We start from the raw sequence: 20,465 nt of genomic DNA, 5'->3' as shown, positions 1-20,465 counted from the left end.
ATATATTTTAATTTATATTTTAAACAGTTGCCATACAAGAAAGACACCCTCTTTCCCATGTTACTGACATTTATTTTGAATCACAAAAGGTTTCTTTTTTTTTTTTTTTTTAGAAGTTAACAAGCAATATAAAAATACATGTCATATAATATCTGTAGAGCTGATAATCAATTTCAAACTTCCAATCAACAGTAAAAAAAGTAGCATGCACATAATTACAGATGTTCAACCATTTCCCCTATAAATATAGTCTTTAAAAAATAATAATGGGAAAATAACGAAAAAAAGTCGGTCACATACAGTAGGAAATACTTAAAGCGTTGTATCAATGAAAGTCGCACCTCAAAAATTTCAACACTATCAAAACATAAAGGGATGGGAAGGTCACAGACATATTAAGAGTTAAAAAGTGTCATGGTTACAACATAAACGGTCTTCACAAGTCTCTGCTTTCAAGACATATCTGGTCCACTGGTTACAAGTCCCAAGTCACATTCTTGTAGAATACAATAGTGTGTCCCTTCAGACCCAACTTAATATAACTTAACCTTGACAAAGATCCAGACCCTTTGACTATCCTGTTAAAGTGTGGAAATAGTGAACACAGTATATAATGCATCTCTCAATCTGGAGTTAAAAGCTGCATAGAAAATAAGGTCAACAAAATGTCTTTTGTATTAAGGAAACTCAAGCAACTTCTACTAAAGCAAAAGTTTGACACTGGGTAACATGGCTAGCAGGCACTTCAACATACTTAAAAAAAAAAAAAAAAAAAAAAAAAAAAAGTAAGAGCCATTATTCTCAAATATTGCAAGCAATTCATGTTTTATTAATCAGGCAACACCAATATCCTAATTCACTAAACCCATCATCAAGCCACGACAAGGTGGGAGTCTGGATGACAAAGACTATATCAGAGGCCTAAATTCATCTTGCATGCATATTTAGAATAGGGCATGGTGAAGTATGAATATTCATGCAAAATGGAACAATGGAATAATCTAATTATTCTATACACGTCCTATACCAGTATTGTACTTCAGGTCCTGTCCCTTTGGAATAAGACCTCAACTCCTTGACATCTAGGTTGCCATCCTCAACATTATCATAACTACAATCACAGTTCAGTTTTCATTCATTATATCTTGAACTTATAAACACGTTATTTCATACTTTTTAAAATCATTAGTATCCAAATGCAATGAAATGAGCAATAACAAGTCTATAAATAATGTAACTTGGACCACGTGTAAAGAAGTAAATGGTTTCATACACGATATAAACATATTTAGGATGTACAAAATATTACATGTCTCTCAATTCAGGCATGCAGCATGTGTAATCCTGAACTCAATCCATTCTATGAATGAGATTCTTTAATCGTTAAATTATTATCACACAAATTATTTATTCTTTGACAGTATCTTCAACATGGGAAACAATTCCTTTAATAATCTTTTTTAATCAACATGAAAGCATACCATATCAAGAATAACTGGTTTCAATCTTCCTTTTTCCAAAAACTTATAAACCCTTCAACTGACTAAAGCAATCATTCACCGGGTAACAAAATTTGCTTCTGGTGTCTTCTATATCATCCAAGTTTCCACTATTATCCAACTTTTTAAAGTTCAGCATCCTTGCATATATTTTTTCAACATTATTTGCAAGGCAAGCAGAAAAACAGAAGTCAAAACTGCAAATTTGAGCACTTCAGGTGCTAAGCAGACTGCTCAGCACACAACACCAATGCCCTGCAACACCTCTCTCTCATGTGGATTAAGATGTGGGATGAAGACAGGAAAGGCTGGGTGCTGTGCAAATGTGCTGATGAAGGTCGTGAGATACTGCTGCAAGTCCAAACTGTACAATGGATCACTCACCTGGAAGGTATACAAGAATAAATTGCATTATAAAACAAGATTTCCACAAGTAAATTAGGCTAAGAAATCAAAATTATAAAATGTATCAAATGAGAAAATAAAAATCCCCTTTTCCCTCTTTAGCTAGTTTATCCACTTCAATATCACAATGCACAATCTCACTCACAGCATCAGGGTCATCCTCATCATCCACTGTGTCTGCATCATAGCTGGGATAACCACTGGCTGGCGGGAACATCGTGGCAAGTGCAGAATCTCCATTGGTCTGGCCATCCTCCTCATCGTCCTCCCAGCACTCGTCTTCGGATTCCTGCTGTGTTGAATAAAATGCAAGTTCTTTAGTATTTCATTACCCATTAACTTTGTAGACAGCTATGCTACTTGTGCAGGAAAAGAACCATGCTTGCTACAGAAAATAATGCAACAAGAAAAGAATCATGCTTGCTACAGAAAATATGGATGCAAGAAAATAATCAATATACCAAAAGGGAGGGAGGGATGAGGGAGAGGAGGAATGAAGAAAAGGAGGTCTGGGGGTGGGAGGGAGGGAATGTGGAAGAGGCCTGGGGGAGGAAGAGAAGGAAGAAGAAGAGGAAGCCTTAGAGGAAGGAGTGCGGAAAGAGGATGGAAAAAGCTTGTGGAAGAAGGACCCAGAAGGAGGTGGGTAGTGGAAGGAAGGAACAAGGACAAGGACCGAGGGAAGAAGGAAAGGGAGGCCCGATGAAGGAGGAGCAGGAGGAAGAGAGGATCCGTTTAACTACAAACAGTTTGATTACATACACTTACTTCGTCATCGTCCTTCGTCAGGTTCGAATCTATAGCATTGGCAAGTTCATTAATTAAAAGCTTGAAAATCTTGATTAACACAGGCACTTGAGTCCACTGTTCAGGCCGTGTAACACGTTGTGATCGCGTGCGCACTCGGCCCTCTGGTGAGAAGACCTATAGGAAAATTTTTAAATGATGAATGCTATTACCAATTTTCTTTTTTTTTTATTTTTTATTCCTTTAAAGTAGAAATGCTGCTAAATAAAAATTAGTTAATAATTACATTCCCAACACTACAATGTAAGTTAAATAAGAATGTGAATTTGGACCACATGAACTAGACACCTAATAATAAAGTCAAAATTGTCTAAATCAGTAGTATTAGAGACACCCAAGTTCAATTTCAAAGTAAACTATTGGCAATGATCTACCTTCTACCTTTCCCACATTTTCCTAAAAAATTAGAAATAATATCAATACTATTTTACTAAAGAAAATTATCTTTAATGCAGTGTTTTCTAGTCTGTCCAAAAATACCACTAACCAAAACTCCACTGCAAGTTTAATGGGACTAAAAATACTGTCACATGGGAAAGTTAGTTAATGAACACACCTGATCTCCTTGAACAATGATGTCTTGCAATCTGGTATCATTTGATGTCACACCATGCTCCAGTAGTTTAGCCAGGGCAACTGCACTAACCTGTTAAAATGCATTTTAATGGTACTGATGATCTGCTTTGTGATGAGACAGTGATGAATAGCTAAAGCATAAATAAAGTGCAAAATTAATGCACATTTCATTTATCCTGTAACATTCAAAAGAAAATGTAGAAGTCAAAACACAAGGGCATACCTTTCCTTCATATGCACCAAAGAAGAGATGCTGTTTGGAGCACCACTGAGTAAGAACAAAATGAAGAGCCGACTGTCCCGAGGGGCCAGGAACCCCAGCCAGGAAGTTCAACACCCCATCCAATTGCGAGTGGACTAGCTGAGCATACACCAGCACCAGGTTTTGCACAACGGTTAAACTCTCTGCACCCTGTGTGGAATGAGCAATTTCATAAGAATTATCTACAATTCCTATATCTTTAGTTTACTCAGATTAAACCAATTCTCTGGTTTGTTCAGTTATTAGCTGGCCTAATATGGCTATCTAATCTTTTCTATTCTAGTTATCCTTTGCTCCTACTCATACAGTTCCCAAATTAACTTCTATATAAAGAAGCTATGTTTGTACATGCAGGATTCAAACTCTTAACCCATTGGCGACAGGTATAGAAAACTAAAAAAAAAAACTACGCTCTGGCGAACCACGGCAACGCGCCGACTTTGAGCGCATGAATTCAGTACATCAAGCCGAATCATTGCCTCGGAGCGCTTTGGTGCGCCGCCGCGGGGGACAGCCGCACGCCACATTTCGAGCGTATTGTTATGACGCCTATAGGCGTGACCCGTCGCCATTGGGTTAAGCCCTTACAGCACAGAATATTCATAGGACAAAATAAATTCCATGAAAGGCAAAATTACTGACCATAGGAGGCTAAATGGATTTATGACTCACAGGACTGGAACTGGTTTTTGCATCTCAAAACTGACACTGCTCTACACTTTATTTCTTTCAAAAGGCAAGGTTTGTCATATATTACCCCATTAAGAAGAACTCTCACCCATTTACTAATGGTAAAAGGGTAGTTAACTTTCTACTAATAGTGAAGGGGTGGTTAATCATTTCTAAGTTAGACTAAGCTGGCAAAAAAAAATTCACATCTTTTTCTGTAAATGAAGACTGCGGGAAGAGAGATGCATGAAAACTGAAATCAACGATCAGACAAAAATCAACTATCAAACAACATGTGTGACCTTGTAAACAGCTGGTCGAATGTGGCAAGCCATCATTTGATGATTTGGGCTCCCAGTTACTGCATTAACAAATACTCGCATTAAATACAAAAATTTGCTTTTATATTTTGGTAGTTCTAACACAAATATACACCAAATACCATTTTCAGTGTGCAAGCAATGAGTTTGCAATGCCCTAAGGCAGTAAGGTTGTAAAACTAACACCAAGTAAACAAAGTATGAATTACATTTCCTGTAAGTCATACAAATAATGGAAACTACAACTATAAAATACACTATACAACTTTGAATAGGATCTACTAAATGATAATGGGAACATTATACTGTTATTACAGACACCACAAGATGCTTATATGATGTGCAATGTATATGATGGTACAATGTATGTGCTCACAGCACTTCATGTTAATTCTAGTTTGAACGATAACAATTCTTGCAATGATTTTCAATATGTTTTCAGGCTGTTGTTCCACAAGTCAAGAGAAAATATTTACAGCATTTTACCTTTATCAAAATTCACAAAATCTGTTAAACAAGTGTCAAAGGACAACTCACCTGAAGTTTACTAAGGACAGCTCTGAGAAGAAGGTCCAGGTTATCCCCTAAGTGGTCACCTGCTCTTCGAATAAGGACGGTAATGAGGCGGCCCACAAAAGTGGCTGTGTGTTCACTAGTGGCTGGTGATAAGAGCTGTGAGGCTACTTGTACTACATATTGCAACCCTGATCTGCCCTCGGCATCATGATAAGCTAACACCTGAAATAGCAGAGAACCAAGATCATAACATTCTGTTGCACAAGTTTTTTAAGTTTTATAAATACAAATATTAATTAAAATTTCCAATAAAAAAATTAACATTACCTGATCTGGAGCTACAGAAATATAAGCTCGTAAACATTCTCCTCCATTCTGAAGAGTTGAATTATCATCGGTGTTTAGAGTTCTCTGGACGACCGCAGGAAAGGCTACATTAACAAGGGGTTCACCAAGTGGAGGTGATGAGGAGCGGACCATGACTTCTAACATGTCTAATGCCACAGCCTGCATACCTGGGGGAACCTGTAGAGGGTGTCTGGTTTGTATTCATGTTCATGTTTATCAGCTCTTTACAAACCAAAAGCAGGATTACATATAACTTTAACACCAACCTACAATTTTTAAATTCAGCAACATCCTCATAAATACACAATCCTGTTTAAATATAACAAAATATCCGAGCAGACTTTTCATCAAGTAAAAACAAAATGCACAAAGTAAGAAAACTAATCTTCTTTTTCAGCAATCTCACTTTATCTGTCGATGCATTAAGAATGGAAGCTAGAGTTGGGATGAATTTCGTCTGGAGTGTAGTGGTGCAGCCCGGATTTTGGCAGAGCTCCCGGACGACATCTTGTACAAGGGCTACCAGGACAGGGTCATTATTGGCCTTAATAAATACAGCGAGGCAAAGTGTGGAGATCCGGCCTACATTGGCTGCGGTGAAGTTGGAGTCAACAGACACAACAATGCAGCAAGTCTCCAGGATGAGTGACAGGACTTCTGATGATGCCTGGGTGGCAAGTGTGACGAGGCCATCCAAGATGGCTGGCAAGTATGGCTGGAGGGCACCGGGGTTGCCACTGCCTTTTAGAAACTCACAAAATCCCCACACAGCTCTGTCATATTGAAAAAAAAGCATATATTTAAGGAAGACTAAAAACATTACATAATTTACATACAAACATACATACTTTCAAAGACATAATAAAACATTTCTGAACACCAGAAAGTTCTTGTACTGCATTGAAATCACAACTAATCTGCTTGATGATATCTGGCATATACACCATTGACAGTAAATAAAAGCCTAATGTACCTAGTTACTACTGTCACACTTTACATGTATCATTCATTCTAATAAGCAAATATTGGATATATCAGATAAATGTAAACTAACAGTACTGCAAGTTAGTATTTCACTTCCACTTCCATAAAAACACATTTTCTCAAGAGAAGACTAACCTGACACCAGAAACCTTAATGATGGGATTAGGACTATCTTTGAGAGCAGACACTGTTGCCTGAAGGAACTGTTCCAACATTTCAGGAGTTATGGCTTGGCCAAATCTACTTCCACACCACAGGGCTCGGCCAGCCAGGAAGGGAGAAGCTGGAGGAGGATGACCAAAAAAGGTTTCCACAGTTTTAGAGCAATTAATATACTTACTTAATATCTGTAACTGCTACACCTTTCTTTTTATGAAATTGCTAACAAATATATACAAACAATGAACATGCTCATTTCCACACAACCAACTGCTATCATGACGGTCATTCTTACAACAAGATTTACATGTCACATTCTTTTTCCTCTATGTTGCTTGCAAAACTATTGTCAAACTCAAGAGAACCGGACTTACAATTAGGATCCAGGTCTGCCAAAACTACAGACTGAATGAAGTTTGTGAGGTCAAACTGCAGCTGTCCCTTAGCCACCTGATCCAGGATGAGGTCACGGACAGAGCCAAGTGCCAGCATGACTGCTTCATGGGTTTTCCACCAGGCAGGATCCCCAGCTGACCTCTGAGTAGTCGCACGCTCGAGGTGCCTTCCCACCGCCACAACAAGCCCCTGACCGCAGTCTTCAGCTAGTTCCTGACACAAGGCCTGTGTGGGAAGAACTTCATTAGCTAAAAGCTTGGCAACCTTATGTTTACATTAGTGAAAGAACAAATAGCAGTTAACATCATACTTCACAGTGACTTTTCATTGATAGTCAATTTTCTTATTTTTCATTTTCTAATCCAACAAGGGATAGGAACTATGCTCACCAGAAGGAGATCTTGGGCAGATATTCTGACAGAATATGCAAAGCTGTCTTCATCTTCATCTTCAACAAAGGCATCTGGATTATTGCTCCAATTTTCAATCTGCAAACAATAGGTTATTTTTATCATACCCTAACTCAGGGGCAACTTTAGTCACTCTTAAACTTTAATAAAATCTATTAGCTTCCCAATCTTATAACTTTCTGAAATCTTGAAAATAGCAATAACATGTAAAGAAAAAATATAACTTTCTATGCAGATATAAAACTGCCTGCACACTAAACATGTCAATATATAAAAAAAATACAACAGCATTTATTACAAATATCACTCACACAAACTTAATAAAAATTTGTATCTCGCACATACCTGATCCTCAGTTATTTGCATATATAAAAGGATGTAGTATATCAAATCAGCTATTCCTTGCTTCACCATCTGTTTGTGTTTGGTTGTCTCCACAAGGGCATGGACAAACTCAAATATGGTAAACACTAAATTCTCAAAACCAAGCACTTCACCTGAAATTTCCAGAAAATAAAACAAGGTTACAAAGAATTATCTAAAAATGTCTTTGTATATTGCAAAAAAAAAAAAAAAAATTACAATACAAGTTTACTACATTCCAGGAAAATGTTACTCTTACATCCTTTGTCCACACATCTGATCGCACATTCTAAACAAATTGAGAAATGTGAATGAAAATTACCTCCTGGCAATAGTCACCAATAAGAAAAATACACATGTATAAACAACACACAATCAACCCTACCATCTGAATCAACAGGGTCGTCAGCATCTTCTCGTGCATTGACTGTAGTGTTGACATAAGTATCGGCACTAGAAGTTAAGGTTTGCCACACAGGTCCCAGCACCTCCCCTAGATATTGGCCCATTTGTTTGGGTACGTTCTTCATCAACACGGTAAGAGCTGGAATACAAAACATTTATATTAGTTATGGCTGTTCATATTTCTTTCAGTGTGGTGGTTTTTATTTCATTGTATTTCCCTCTTCAATTGAGAACACCCTCATTTGATGAAATGAAAAATAAAAAGGATTGTTATAATTATATATTCATACTTATTAACCCAATGGCGCCGGGTATAGCAAATTAAAAAAAACTCTACGCTCTGGCGAACGGCGGCAGCGCGCCGACTCTGAGCGCGTGATATCGGTCCATCAAGCCGAATCATTGCCTCGGGGCGTTTTGGCGCGGCGCCGCTGCGGACAGCCGCACACCTCACATCGTGCGTATTGTTATGACAGCGATAGCCGTGACCCGTCGCCATTGGGTTAAACTAACAAAAGCAAAAAAAGTTGTTTTCACAACCTCTTTTTTTCTCATTTTCTAGATAAAGGAATATTTCTTTAATTTCTTTCTATCTTAATAAAGATCAATAACACAAGTAAAATTCTATTATACTTTGTATAACCCAAAGTACTGCCTTCTATGATATGCCATTGACATTTGGGTTAATTCTGAAATAGGAATAAAAGCAACAGGACTTGTGGTATTACTAAAAAAAAAAAAAAGTTAAAAAAAATATGGGATTTATAAGAAAAAAAGTAATTTGATATATTCAAATCCTCAAAAACTTTCCAGTGACTGACTTTGTGACTGAAAATTAAGAGTATACATGAAACATACTTATAAATACACATAAGAACTATATAATGTTTATAATAAAAATAACACCGTCGATATTCATAGCATTAGTAAAAATTAAGTTTTTCCCAACAATTCAAGGAAAGGTGAAATTAGGTAAGGTCACAAGTCTACTAATTGCCTTCTTTGTGGCTAAGCACTAGCAAAGCCATCTATGTGCAGAGACATTTCACAAAAAAAAATAAAAATGAACACAGCATTTTCCCCATTTTTTTTATGCCTTTTCTCTAGTGGCATGTGGTTAATATAATAGCCACACTAAGATTAATTTCATCCATTAATCTTTTTTTTTCAACATTAATATTTTTGCCTGTTACCAACTTCCATTACAAATCATCCCATAGCAAAATCAACGAGCCAATACTGACCACTAAGAATTTCCTTTTTGAGGCCGGAGTCGGAGGTGAACCCATCCATGGTCTGCAAACCCTTGACAAGAGCTTGTGTGAAGGCTGGAAGAGTTGGGTAGAGAAGGGTCTTGGCTAAGCTTCTGTTATACTCGCCCATCATACAAATTAGGTTGGCTAAGGTGCTGAAGATCTCCACTGCTCGGCCCCTTGTTCTAATGCCATATTTCTGAAAGATGCCAAAATATTCATATAAAAAAATTACTCAAATACTTGTATCTTTTATAAATTCAAGAACTATCTTTACAGGTCTAATAATATAAAAACTTTTTAACAAAATCTGTCATCCTTCACATACACATGCATATCCGGAATCTTTTTCAAAAGGAGAATAAAATCTTACCTCCTCTTCACAGAAAATGCGATACATCTCAGGCAGGATAACTGGAGCAACTTGGGGTATGTGCTGGTCAGTGAGATCCCGAGAAAACTCGGTCAAGACTCTCATTGCACCATGTACAGGTGCCTCCTCACCAGTCTTGAGGGCTGCCATCAACAGGTCAAACAGCCCACACCAATTTTCCGGCCAGTCCCAGTGGGCAATGGCAGATATTGCATATGCTACGGAGGATCTGAAAAAGAGGTTAGCCTCATGTCCAATGATATTCTTTTCAAATCCAAGGCTCAAATTTTGAATATTCAAAAAATATAATCAGTTTCCTATCTCAACTTGTCACTAATTTTATAATCAACAGCACACATACCTGACTTTACTAATGGGTTCATGTAGGCCATGTGGTAATAATTCTTTGATTTTGGCTTTTGCATATTCTGGACACTCTGGTACTCTAAACTGTAAAATAAAAAGGAACAGTTGTAAAGAAAAGTAAGAGCTGTTAAAATATATGCATAAGTATTCTATACTTCACAATTCATATTTCTGTAAAGCTTATTTAGTTGTACCATATTTTCTGAATGAAAACCATATCCAGGTAACAATACCTGGGTACACAAGCATGGAAAGAGTGACCTTCCTGGAGCTGGCGCTTTCCAGTCATGGCTCATGGATGGTACATTCCACATTCATTCATTGATGGATATAATGCAAGAAACCCTTCCTAACTGCCCACTGTGTTTAATCACCCTTCCAAAGTTCTGTGCACTCATGGAGAGTACTTTCTGTCACCCCAGCTTTCAGCCAAATTATCAATTGCAAGTTCCCGTCACCCTGGCCCTCAACCAAATTTTTTCATGAAGGCATGTTCAGATCATTCATTCCTCAAGCCCAATTTTTTCAAGACATGAAGGTCACATCAACTGGATTGTAGGGGTTAATAAAACAGCAGTAAATAAATAATTTAAAGATCAAGGAAAAGGAGTATACAGGGGTGATATGTAGAACTAGTAACAGACTCCTTGGTGACTAATCACTTGTGGAACCATCTACATGTAAAATACTAATAAACTAACATTAGAGTGGAGATGGAATGTACATCATGCTATTGCAGGCCATTGGGTAAAAATCTTCATTGTTCAAACTTGGGATTTCATCTTTCATCCAATGAATATTAAAAATACAAATAAGAAAATTCATCACAATTCTATATTCTATAAATATAAGTTGTAAAGTCTTTAACCCAAAGTTGGTGGGCCACGCCTATCAGTGTCATAACAAACCACTTGGTCTGTGGGTTACAGCTGTACACAGCAGCGACGCCCCAGAGTGCTTGGAGCAGGACGTTCGGCTTGTTGTAGCGAACTCCCGCACCCAACGTCAGCTCATTGCCACTAATCTCCAGAGTGTAGAATTTTTATTTATTTTCTTCACCCGTCAGCATTGGGTTAAGATAAAATTCTGAACATGACCTCATATAATAAATTAAAAGTTGAACTATGACCCATTTACCAGCACAAACAATATTCAATCAGCTGTCATAGTATACTACCTTGAAGGGGATGGAAAATCTACCATCTCACGACAGGCATTTGTATGAATAGTTGCAAAAGTCTGCTGTCCATCGCTTAAAAAACTAAATGCTATATATCCATACAGTGGCAAGCATATATCAGCAAAATTTGTAACAACTTCTTTCTTTAACCCAATATTGCTGGGAAAAATGTAGTCTTCAGCTAAGTTTTGTTTTGCAAAAGGTCTACACATGATGGCTCCACAAATGCTCAGCCCCGAAGGGGTCAATTAGTAAACTTCACAAACTCATTTGATTTCAATCTTTCCTCAAATTTCCAAGAAAAATATTTTTTACTAATGCCATCAATTTTGATACGGTTATTCTTATAATAGATATGATAATTATTAAAAACTCATTAGCCTTACTAATAGCAATGTAAGAAAGGAGAATACTTCCGAAAATCAAGTAAGAGAATAAACAGGAGAAATAGGCAATTTACTCATTTGTGACTAAGGAATAGTGGTGCCATCTCTGACTTGTAGAGCCAGCTGTGTAAGGACAATTAATAAACTATACTGACAGTGGACATGGCATGTCCATACATGCCATCCCTGATGGCACTGGTTAATCACTATAAAAACAGTAATGAAAATATCCATTTTCTATGTACTATATTGGTGCATTTAAAGTACATCAAAATAACTCAAGAAACCTAGTAAAGCATCTACTAAATTCTACTTTCTACTAAAATATCTTAACAATTACCTTTCTATCTAAAAGAACAAACAAACCAAGACAAAGATAAGCAAAAATCACAATTTTCTCACCTTCTCCGAGTCCGTACACCAGTGAGCTTCAACGTACTGTTTAAGCAGCACAGAGGCCAACTGCCGGATGGGAAGGGGGCCATTCCGATCTAAAGTCAGCTCTACTAAGTGGACACCAAATTCTGAAAGAGGGGTCATTGCATTATTCTTAAAAGTCAAGTCAGACTTTCAAACTCTAAATTTCTAGGTGAATATTTTCATTGCACAACACCAAATCAACCTAAGTTGACCAACATTACACTTTCTGCAATCTCTGAAGATGTATATTTAAAAATAAACTTTTGCTAGGTATCATAAGTATATGAACTCTACACCTTATTGTACCAAAAAACTTTTTTTTTTTTTTTTTTTTTTTTTTTTTTTTAACAAATAATAAAAAAATGCTTATCAACCATCAGACTGCCAAATCTTTCAAACAGGTTAAATTGCTATCATGAACCCTGTATACCTTATGCACACCAAATAGCTTTTAATATGCACTCTAAAGGTTTTACTTAAAAAATATAATAGATACAGTTAGTAATCTTCCCTAGATAACTTAGCAATATATTAAGAATATAATGAGCAAGAAAGGAATTACACAATTCACTCATTCCCTGTTTTTCTCCTCAACTAAAGAATTCTAATGATATTTCACTTTACGTCATTTATGTAACATACATATAAAATGTTTGTACTACAAGTGCAAGAGTATTTTTTTTTCTCCCCAAAGAACCCTATGAAAGCCAAGATTATCATAATCTCTCTCATGCTTCTATGCAAAATGTACATTTATGCATCAACACTTTGCAAACTGGCCACACACATGTTCAATAACTAAAATGAATGTGCAAATCTTCCAAATATGATTTTTGTTGCTGCTGTTTTGAAATACCACTTACTATTTTTTCAAAGTAGTTTATTCTATTAATTTAATTATTACATTTCTTGTGTCTCCCCCCCCCCCATGGTAGGAATATATAAGGAAAATTAAGGTCAAGGTCAAGGTTTACTAATTGACTCCTTGGTTGCTGAGCACTTGTGGAGCCAGCTGGGTGTAAATACATTTCCCAAAACAGAATTACAATGAACTTTGACATTTCCTCGGCAACAGTGACCTAAGCACATTTCCACATAGTCTATATTTGTCAGTTTTCCAATAATCTCCTTTCACTATCCATGTCTGTCTCTCCTTAATAAACAAGGTTAAAGAGTCCATAACAAATCCCTTGTAGGTTTTCCACTCCTCATGCCACAGCTGGCTGATGAATGTGGATAAGACACTCAAAGTGAAGATAATGCTTATTAAAGGCAACTAGTTATATAATGCATCAATTAGCCTTTGTAATTTGAACTATTTCTGGTGTGCTTCATATTCAAATGTGTCCACATAAATATAAAATGTCAGAAATAAGTGATTTTTCTGATGAAATTTTATATCAAACCAAAATAGGGGGGGGGGGGGGATCTGTATCCTTCATCAACTGCACATCTTTTGAAAAAAAAAAAAAAAAAATCACAAACATGCCTTTTCAGTCTGCCCTTGCAATATGCCTTCACTGCATATGTTACTGCAATAGTACTGAGAGCACAAATTCAAATGACCCACTTTTACATTTAAATCACATCTATTTGAAGAAAGTATGAATATTCTTCTGATTCACTCTCCACAGCAGAAACTTTCAATCATGATTTTGGTGCGTAATCCATATCAAATGTCTCACACCTTCATCCTTTAGTGAAAATATTTCTTGAATATATTTCTTGACATTTCACAACTTTTGAAATATTTTGGATACACATTGCTGTTAGTCTGAAAGTTTATCTAGAACTCCATGGTAAATCTTAAAACAAAATCCTTTAACATAAAATCCATAAACATGACTATTAGCTACAGAAGGTAACCGGATGATCTACAGAGAGTAAAAGGAAGTTCACAATGATTCATCCAAGATACACCTACAGTGGCTCAAGTGCTCACAGTGGCCACTGTGCATTCAACACATTGCTCAAGGACAATAATTCTGCACAAAGTATATTCTGGCAAGAGAGCATATAATATCACTATGGTGATTTGCCTTTAATAATAGAGCCATAAAAGCTTTACCTTGTTTAACATTGATGGTTGCAGTTTGTTGGAAAACTAAGGAACGTTTCATATGAATTAGTTTCGTGAGATAGAAGTCCTAGGTATAGGAATAACTAATTTTTTTGGTCTTGTAAAACTGTTTAGTAGGATATGCCTTTATCTCATTCATGACAGGTGACATCCTATCATGTCCATGCTAAAAATTCCAGACTCTAAGCAATATATAATCATATTGTAGGCCCATTTCCCTATGGTAAGGACAACAGTTTAAGCAAGGCAACTGCCCTGGCACAGAGCAGAACTCACTAATGCTCCCCAGCATTGCCAAACTATACACAAAATTTTTACCCAGTGTGAATGGATTCAAAATGATTAACATTATTGCTAAATTCTAATTACTGAAACATATCTAAAAGATTTCTTTTTGGACATAATGATCAAGAGATGGTGAAGGCCATAAAATAAAGTGACATTTTTGAACACAGTCTAGGAAATCAAAGGTAATTATTTTTAACAAAGGAAAAAGACAACCTAATATAAAAATTACTTAAAGCACACACAACACTACTGACCCACTAAATGTAAGTCACTCACTTTGGGACTTTGGGACAAAAATCCAGGCTTACTTGAGCGGGGAGAGACTACCTGCTATGTGCCTCATAGGTTAAATTCAAAGGGACACTCACATGTGGTATAAAAAATCCTTGCCTCCTTTTTGCAATGCTTCAAGCTCTTACCCTGGAGATATGTTTCTCCTGTATTGACTATTTTTGAGTTCTATATCATCATTTGTTATGCTGTATCAAAATACTGATTATGTTGAGCATACTTCATATATCTCCAGGTAGTTTACACTATGCAATGGTAGTATCATTAAGTAACATTGTGTTACTTGTATTATCTTACTATATTTTTATATTGAATTTTCAGTAACACCCTCCAAAACCAGTAACAGCTGACAGGACTAAATGGATACCGTGTCTTCAACGAGGCATTTTCTTATGGATGGCTGATGCTTTTTAACACTCATGACGAGACAATCCCCATCACCCACCATATACTAACAATTTCCCATTGTAGCAGCACGACTCCGCAACCTGAAGTTCAGCGTACTTCCCCAGGTTGGGTCACGCCAGGTTTGCCGGCATATCCACAGTCATTGGACAGCAGGCTCCCCCCTTTCCCTGGTAGAACTTAACCCATTGCCTACAGGAGAATATCAGGTCCACTTGGCCTATACTCCAGGTAGTCTGCACAGTCGACTGGGCATACCTCCGGGGCCTTTTTCAGAAACGGCTGATACATAGCTCTCGCTTCGCTGCACCAACAAAGTGTTGCAATTTTCTTTATATTACTTGTGTGCAAAACATACTTCTAATGTTTTAACAAAATTTGAAATTCTATGCAGTGATATACGAGGTTGCTGCTCCGACAGCTTCGGTACTTCCATTATTTGTGTCATACTTCAATACAGCCACACTGGTAGAATGTCACATTGGCAGAGTGCCAAAAGTCAATGCAAGTAGTAGACCCGAGGAGACAGATTTCAAACAAGAGTGAAGGTTATTTACAGGCTTACATTAGCAGCATGAAAGCACCATGTTTTGGTGTGCAGCATCTTTCTCACATGGCAGGCAAATGATTTATGTGCTAAAATTTGCACTTTATACAAAGTAATAGCCAACCATAGAATTACACATCCAATTCTCCCCTCAGGCAATGCCCTGGCATGTGGTTAGGGTTCCCTAGAAAGAACAGCAACCAAGTTGGCCATGACATGAACCTCACATCATCCAGAGCCTACAAGTTAAAGCAGCAATGCATCATCAAATAAGGAGTCTGTGCAAGCTCCAACTTCCCTGCTAGTATGTAGTGGTTTGTTGGCCTTTGCCAGAGTACAATGTGGACAGGCCATAGCATCATTTGATACAGTGTAATTCAATCCATTGGCACTGAGTGCATGTACTGTACACTGTAGTGCTGTTTTTAAAAATGTGGTTTACAGTAGACTGTGCATGTTCTTAGTCACCAATGAGCCAACTCATTGGCTTTCCTGACTTCACCTGATTACTCCATTTCTTAAACTTTTGGGTGAAAAGTTTTAAGTTACTGTTTACAAAGTAACCACACCACTCTAAGAATAGGTCTATATATACAAAAAAAAATCCTTAACCAGGAGATTCACCCCCAGGCCCCCATCGAATCATGTTCCCATATTTCAAATACAATAAAATTAATGCATTTATAAAGAGAGTGACAGACTGATTATGACTTATGACTTGCGAGCACAAAAACAGTTTATGCTAAGCAAGCTTGTCACACAGGAAAGCGGTTCTTTAGGAGACGAGGTAAAGCTGGATACAGTTGCCACATAATTTTGCTGACTTTTTTTTTTTCTTTATACGAGTGTCCTTAGATTTTCCCTATTTTGGTGCATTTATTAGTTTCCTAACAATACTGTTATTGTCATTATCATTAACACTATAAACAATATCAAACTAACAATGCTAATGGTACTAAGATTTCTTTTTTTTTTAAATAAATCTACAAAATTCAAGGAAAAGGACAAACAGGTGAGATTAGGTATGCCTAGTAACTGACTCCTTAGTGACTAAGCATTTCTGGAGCCATCTATGAGTAAACAAAAAAAAAAATAACAATGGATTATAACAGTCTCAAAAAACTTTGTCTTGTAACTGCTCAACTTCAGTCATCACGGAATGAGGGCATGCACGTCTAAGGTTGTTCTCAGACCAATAGCATGAAAATGCATTTATCAAATGTTTTGTTACTTTAAACTTCCATCTATAACATAAGCATTGATATGTTCATGTGAATGTAATACAACTATGAGACAAGAATGCATCACACACGACTATTATGTCATGAAAATTTTTTGGTTCGGGTGACATGAACATGCTGTCACAAAAAATCTGGCGAAGGGCCAGGGTGACAGGAACATGCCCTCAAGAGAATTTCAGCTGCATGCCAGGTTGACAGTAATGACTTGCCACGAGTGCACAAAGCTCTTCAATGGTGATTAGACTCAGTTGGCATTTAGAAATTATTTCCATCAGTAAACCAATGTGAGCCAGGATTAGAAGAGTGCAAACTCTTGGGAGGAAATATTTTCCTGCTCAGGATCCTAGTCCTGCCCACAGTGACCAACAGCACAGGGTGTATAACATTAAACTTAATATTCCAAAAATACATTTCTAAATTACATACAACAAAATTATACTTTTGTTATTGTAACTCCTCAAAGTTATAGACTACCGAGAGATGACATGGAGTTAAGGAAATCATTCTATTGCCATCTTGATACAGTATATCAAATGACACACATAAATGGAAAATGGCAAAAGCGCAAAATACACATATGCAGAAAACTAGATACCAATACTTAAGGGGCAGGCACGGAGCCTTTACACCACACAAACTGTTCACGTGCACAGGGAGAGTGGGCTGTGTACAGACAGCAAAGCACCCAGATTCAATGGGTTAAAGATGAAAGTTTGAGTCAAATAACTTTTGGGGGGAATTGGTCTGATTACTCATTTGAGCACACGTCTTCAAATCTACTTTGTTTTCTATCTTTTCAGCTTTGCATTACTTGGATGAAAAAAAAAAAATAAACAAAAAAAAAATTAGTACATAATAAATCACTGCCTTGTGCATTTACTTTACTTTGTAAATCTTAAAAGCACTTTTAAATATTAAATTTCCATCAGATTTCTTAGACAGAAAACACTATGAACTATGACCTACACTCAGCTAGCCTACAGTCAATATCCCTTGGTAAATCTTTATAGTACAGACACACTCGCCAGAGACTAGGCTAAGTCTCGAACTCTACGTCACAAATTTTATTTAGCAATATAAACTGCCATGACTGGGAGGGTTGACGAGTTCACTGCCCCCAACGCCACCCAGCAAACATTATCTTCACCTCGGTTCTTGCAGGGAAGGAAGAGCTGAAACTCCAAAGTGAGCAACACTTTCCGCGATCTTTTTGCTTTATTTGTGGATTTGCTATTCGTGTCTACAGATTATTTCCTATACCAACAACAAACTTTTTGTCCTCAACAAGAATATTACCATCAATTTGCCTTAGCTTATGGTCTCCGTACTATAAATATTAACTGCATATTCTGGTACGAGAGTTATTTTCTCATTTACCAAGTCACTCTAGAAAACACACAGCAGGGATTTACTGGCTTTTGCTGAAGGACCAAGAGGCATAGAGACCACACTGACTAGCAAAAGGAAGACAATAGACGTGCAGGTTTTTCTTCCACAATTATCTCTAAGAAAATGTAAACAATCATATTTGTTGCTTTCACTGTGGGGAAACCATATAAATTTCGGAAATACAGCTTCAATTCAAGCTTTCACAGACACGGATCTCGGCTAATGCGAGCTGGGAATCTTTTAATGCAGAGATCTGTCTTCAGAACTTCGACATTTAATTTTCACACATTTTCAAAACCTCAAGAAGCTGTCACTTGAATGCAAACCCCAATTTCAGATGCAAAATGTTATGAATCAATATCCAAAATGTTTTTTCCTTTGTTTTTCTTTGCAACGAACGCAAATACGAAGAACAAAAACAATGACAATTTCCTGCGACGGTCACTTGCAAGCTTACTTTCTCGCAACATCACTCATCCAAGTTTAACAATCAACCGTCTTTTGAGAAAATGTACATTAAATTATCCTTTAAAATATCACACAAAGTTCTCCTTAAGCCTATCTTATTACATAAGAGGCTACACCCACACGCCTTCACTGCGACCTTCAAGGAACTTCTAAAAATAGGGGTATTTCTCTAATGTCACTGAATAGCAGTTTAAGATAACGTGGAATCGTAGAGGATAATTTTGCTAATTCTGCTCTGGATCCCCCCTGCATTGCAAGCCCGCCTGGGGATTGCAGGAACCCCCTCGCAATATCCTGCAAACCCGAGTCTTTTCCCTGCATCGTCTGTGTTAAAATGCCATTTTAGTGCCTTTCCCATGCCCTGGATCACTCCGTTTCCCAAGGGATGATGGGGAAAATAAGAAAACAAATCCGAGGTGATCGCGGTTCAAAATCTCCTTCGAGTGAACCATGTTGTTGTCACACGTCAAAAAAAAAAGGATTTTCCTTCTGCCTTTTTCCTCCTCCTCCCTCCTTTATCTCACCTTCCGTCACCTCCAGGACATGGATCTGCTCCTCGGCTGCACGGCGGACATCGGCTTGGGGCGATAAGATGTTGTTGAGGTTCTCTATCAAGGCCTCTCTCAGGCCATTGCTCACCTCGGCGCCGGCCATGTTCCCGGGGGCCCGCGCGCGTCCCGGCCACGAGGCCTCGGCCACAGGGGCTCTCCCGCCCTCGCACGGGGCTGTCGGGGGGCGCCGCCGATTTGGATTTTGGGGGGTGAGATGGTGTGAGGGGCGGCTGAGGCTAGTGCCAGGAAGGTTTTTAATTCGGATGAATTTGCCTCGGGACAAGGAGGGATTCTGGCGGGAAAACGCGCCAGTTTGAATCTCCCTGACGAGTACGACAACGTTTCCGTCGTATCATGCAAAATCCTTGTACTTTTTAGAGTATCAGACCTCACATATACATTTTTTCTAATGCTAATAAATAATAATATGATTCTATAAGTCCAGTAATGAACGCCACAAGGGAACGCGTGCAGAGGCCCGGGGGCGAGGCAGAGAGAGCCCCCGGAGCGACGCCGAGGACGGGGCGCGATTAACTCAATTCGAGATGCCACTCTTTGTTTCTTCTTTTATTGTCTACTCAAGGGAACGGGCATACGCGGCAAAACAGGAAGAAAGACATTGTTAGAATGAGCTGGACATGCACACCTTGGATGTTGACAAAGATGTGTCTTTTTTTTTTTTTTTTTTACGAGCGAGTACTCACTCCTACTCTACGTGACGATGACACTTGCGTGTGTTATTACGCGAATTTTGCTGTGCGTACACACCATGTTATGCAAGTGCAGGGCAGAGTACCCGCTGGCTTCAATGCGTACTCTAATTGCATCTGGTCTGCAGTCTGTATGCATTGTGTGTGTTGCCATACACGTACTATGTATTACACAGATTCATAGGGACTGATGTATGAATTTTCTTTTTAGCAACTTTCTATACGATAGCATTATAAAAAGATTCTTGTAATATTATTATTATTATTTTGTTCATGTCAATATGGTCAATAATTATTTAATAGTATTACTGTATATTTGTAACACATATAATCGGTGTATGAGATATGTAGATTAATTAGTACATACACATATTCATAAACATACACACACTCACACACAC

At 37.7% G+C, this 20,465-nt stretch overlaps 1 protein-coding gene across 4 annotated transcripts; it reads right to left on the bottom strand.

Moving 5' to 3' along the window:
* LOC125025259 (importin-9-like) lies at positions 1 to 19,608 on the bottom strand. Of its 4 annotated transcripts, none has more exons than XM_047613254.1 (18): positions 19,328 to 19,608; positions 12,077 to 12,198; positions 10,104 to 10,192; positions 9,743 to 9,971; positions 9,361 to 9,568; positions 8,097 to 8,255; positions 7,694 to 7,845; positions 7,328 to 7,426; positions 6,917 to 7,163; positions 6,519 to 6,666; positions 5,806 to 6,172; positions 5,379 to 5,576; positions 5,073 to 5,273; positions 3,508 to 3,696; positions 3,265 to 3,354; positions 2,670 to 2,825; positions 2,050 to 2,193; positions 1 to 1,883 (listed from the first exon to the last, which is right to left on the bottom strand). In XM_047613254.1, exons 1-18 carry the CDS (start codon positions 19,455 to 19,457, stop codon positions 1,734 to 1,736), a joined length of 3,078 nt encoding a protein of 1,025 aa, XP_047469210.1. In that variant the 5' UTR covers positions 19,458 to 19,608; the 3' UTR covers positions 1 to 1,733. The 4 variants fall into 4 exon arrangements, with proteins under 4 accessions (XP_047469210.1, XP_047469190.1, XP_047469197.1 ...); XM_047613234.1 differs by having other exon boundaries at positions 2,050 to 2,196; positions 2,664 to 2,825; positions 19,328 to 19,607; XM_047613241.1 differs by having other exon boundaries at positions 2,664 to 2,825; positions 19,328 to 19,607.
* Positions 19,609 to 20,465: the final 857 nt, after the last annotated feature.

The sequence above is a fragment of the Penaeus chinensis genome, chromosome 1 (genome assembly GCF_019202785.1).
Source record: "Penaeus chinensis breed Huanghai No. 1 chromosome 1, ASM1920278v2, whole genome shotgun sequence".
Classification (NCBI taxonomy): Eukaryota; Metazoa; Arthropoda; class Malacostraca; order Decapoda; family Penaeidae; genus Penaeus; species Penaeus chinensis.
Note: the sequence above shows the minus strand (reverse complement) of the source record. Positions and strands in the feature narration are given on the sequence as shown.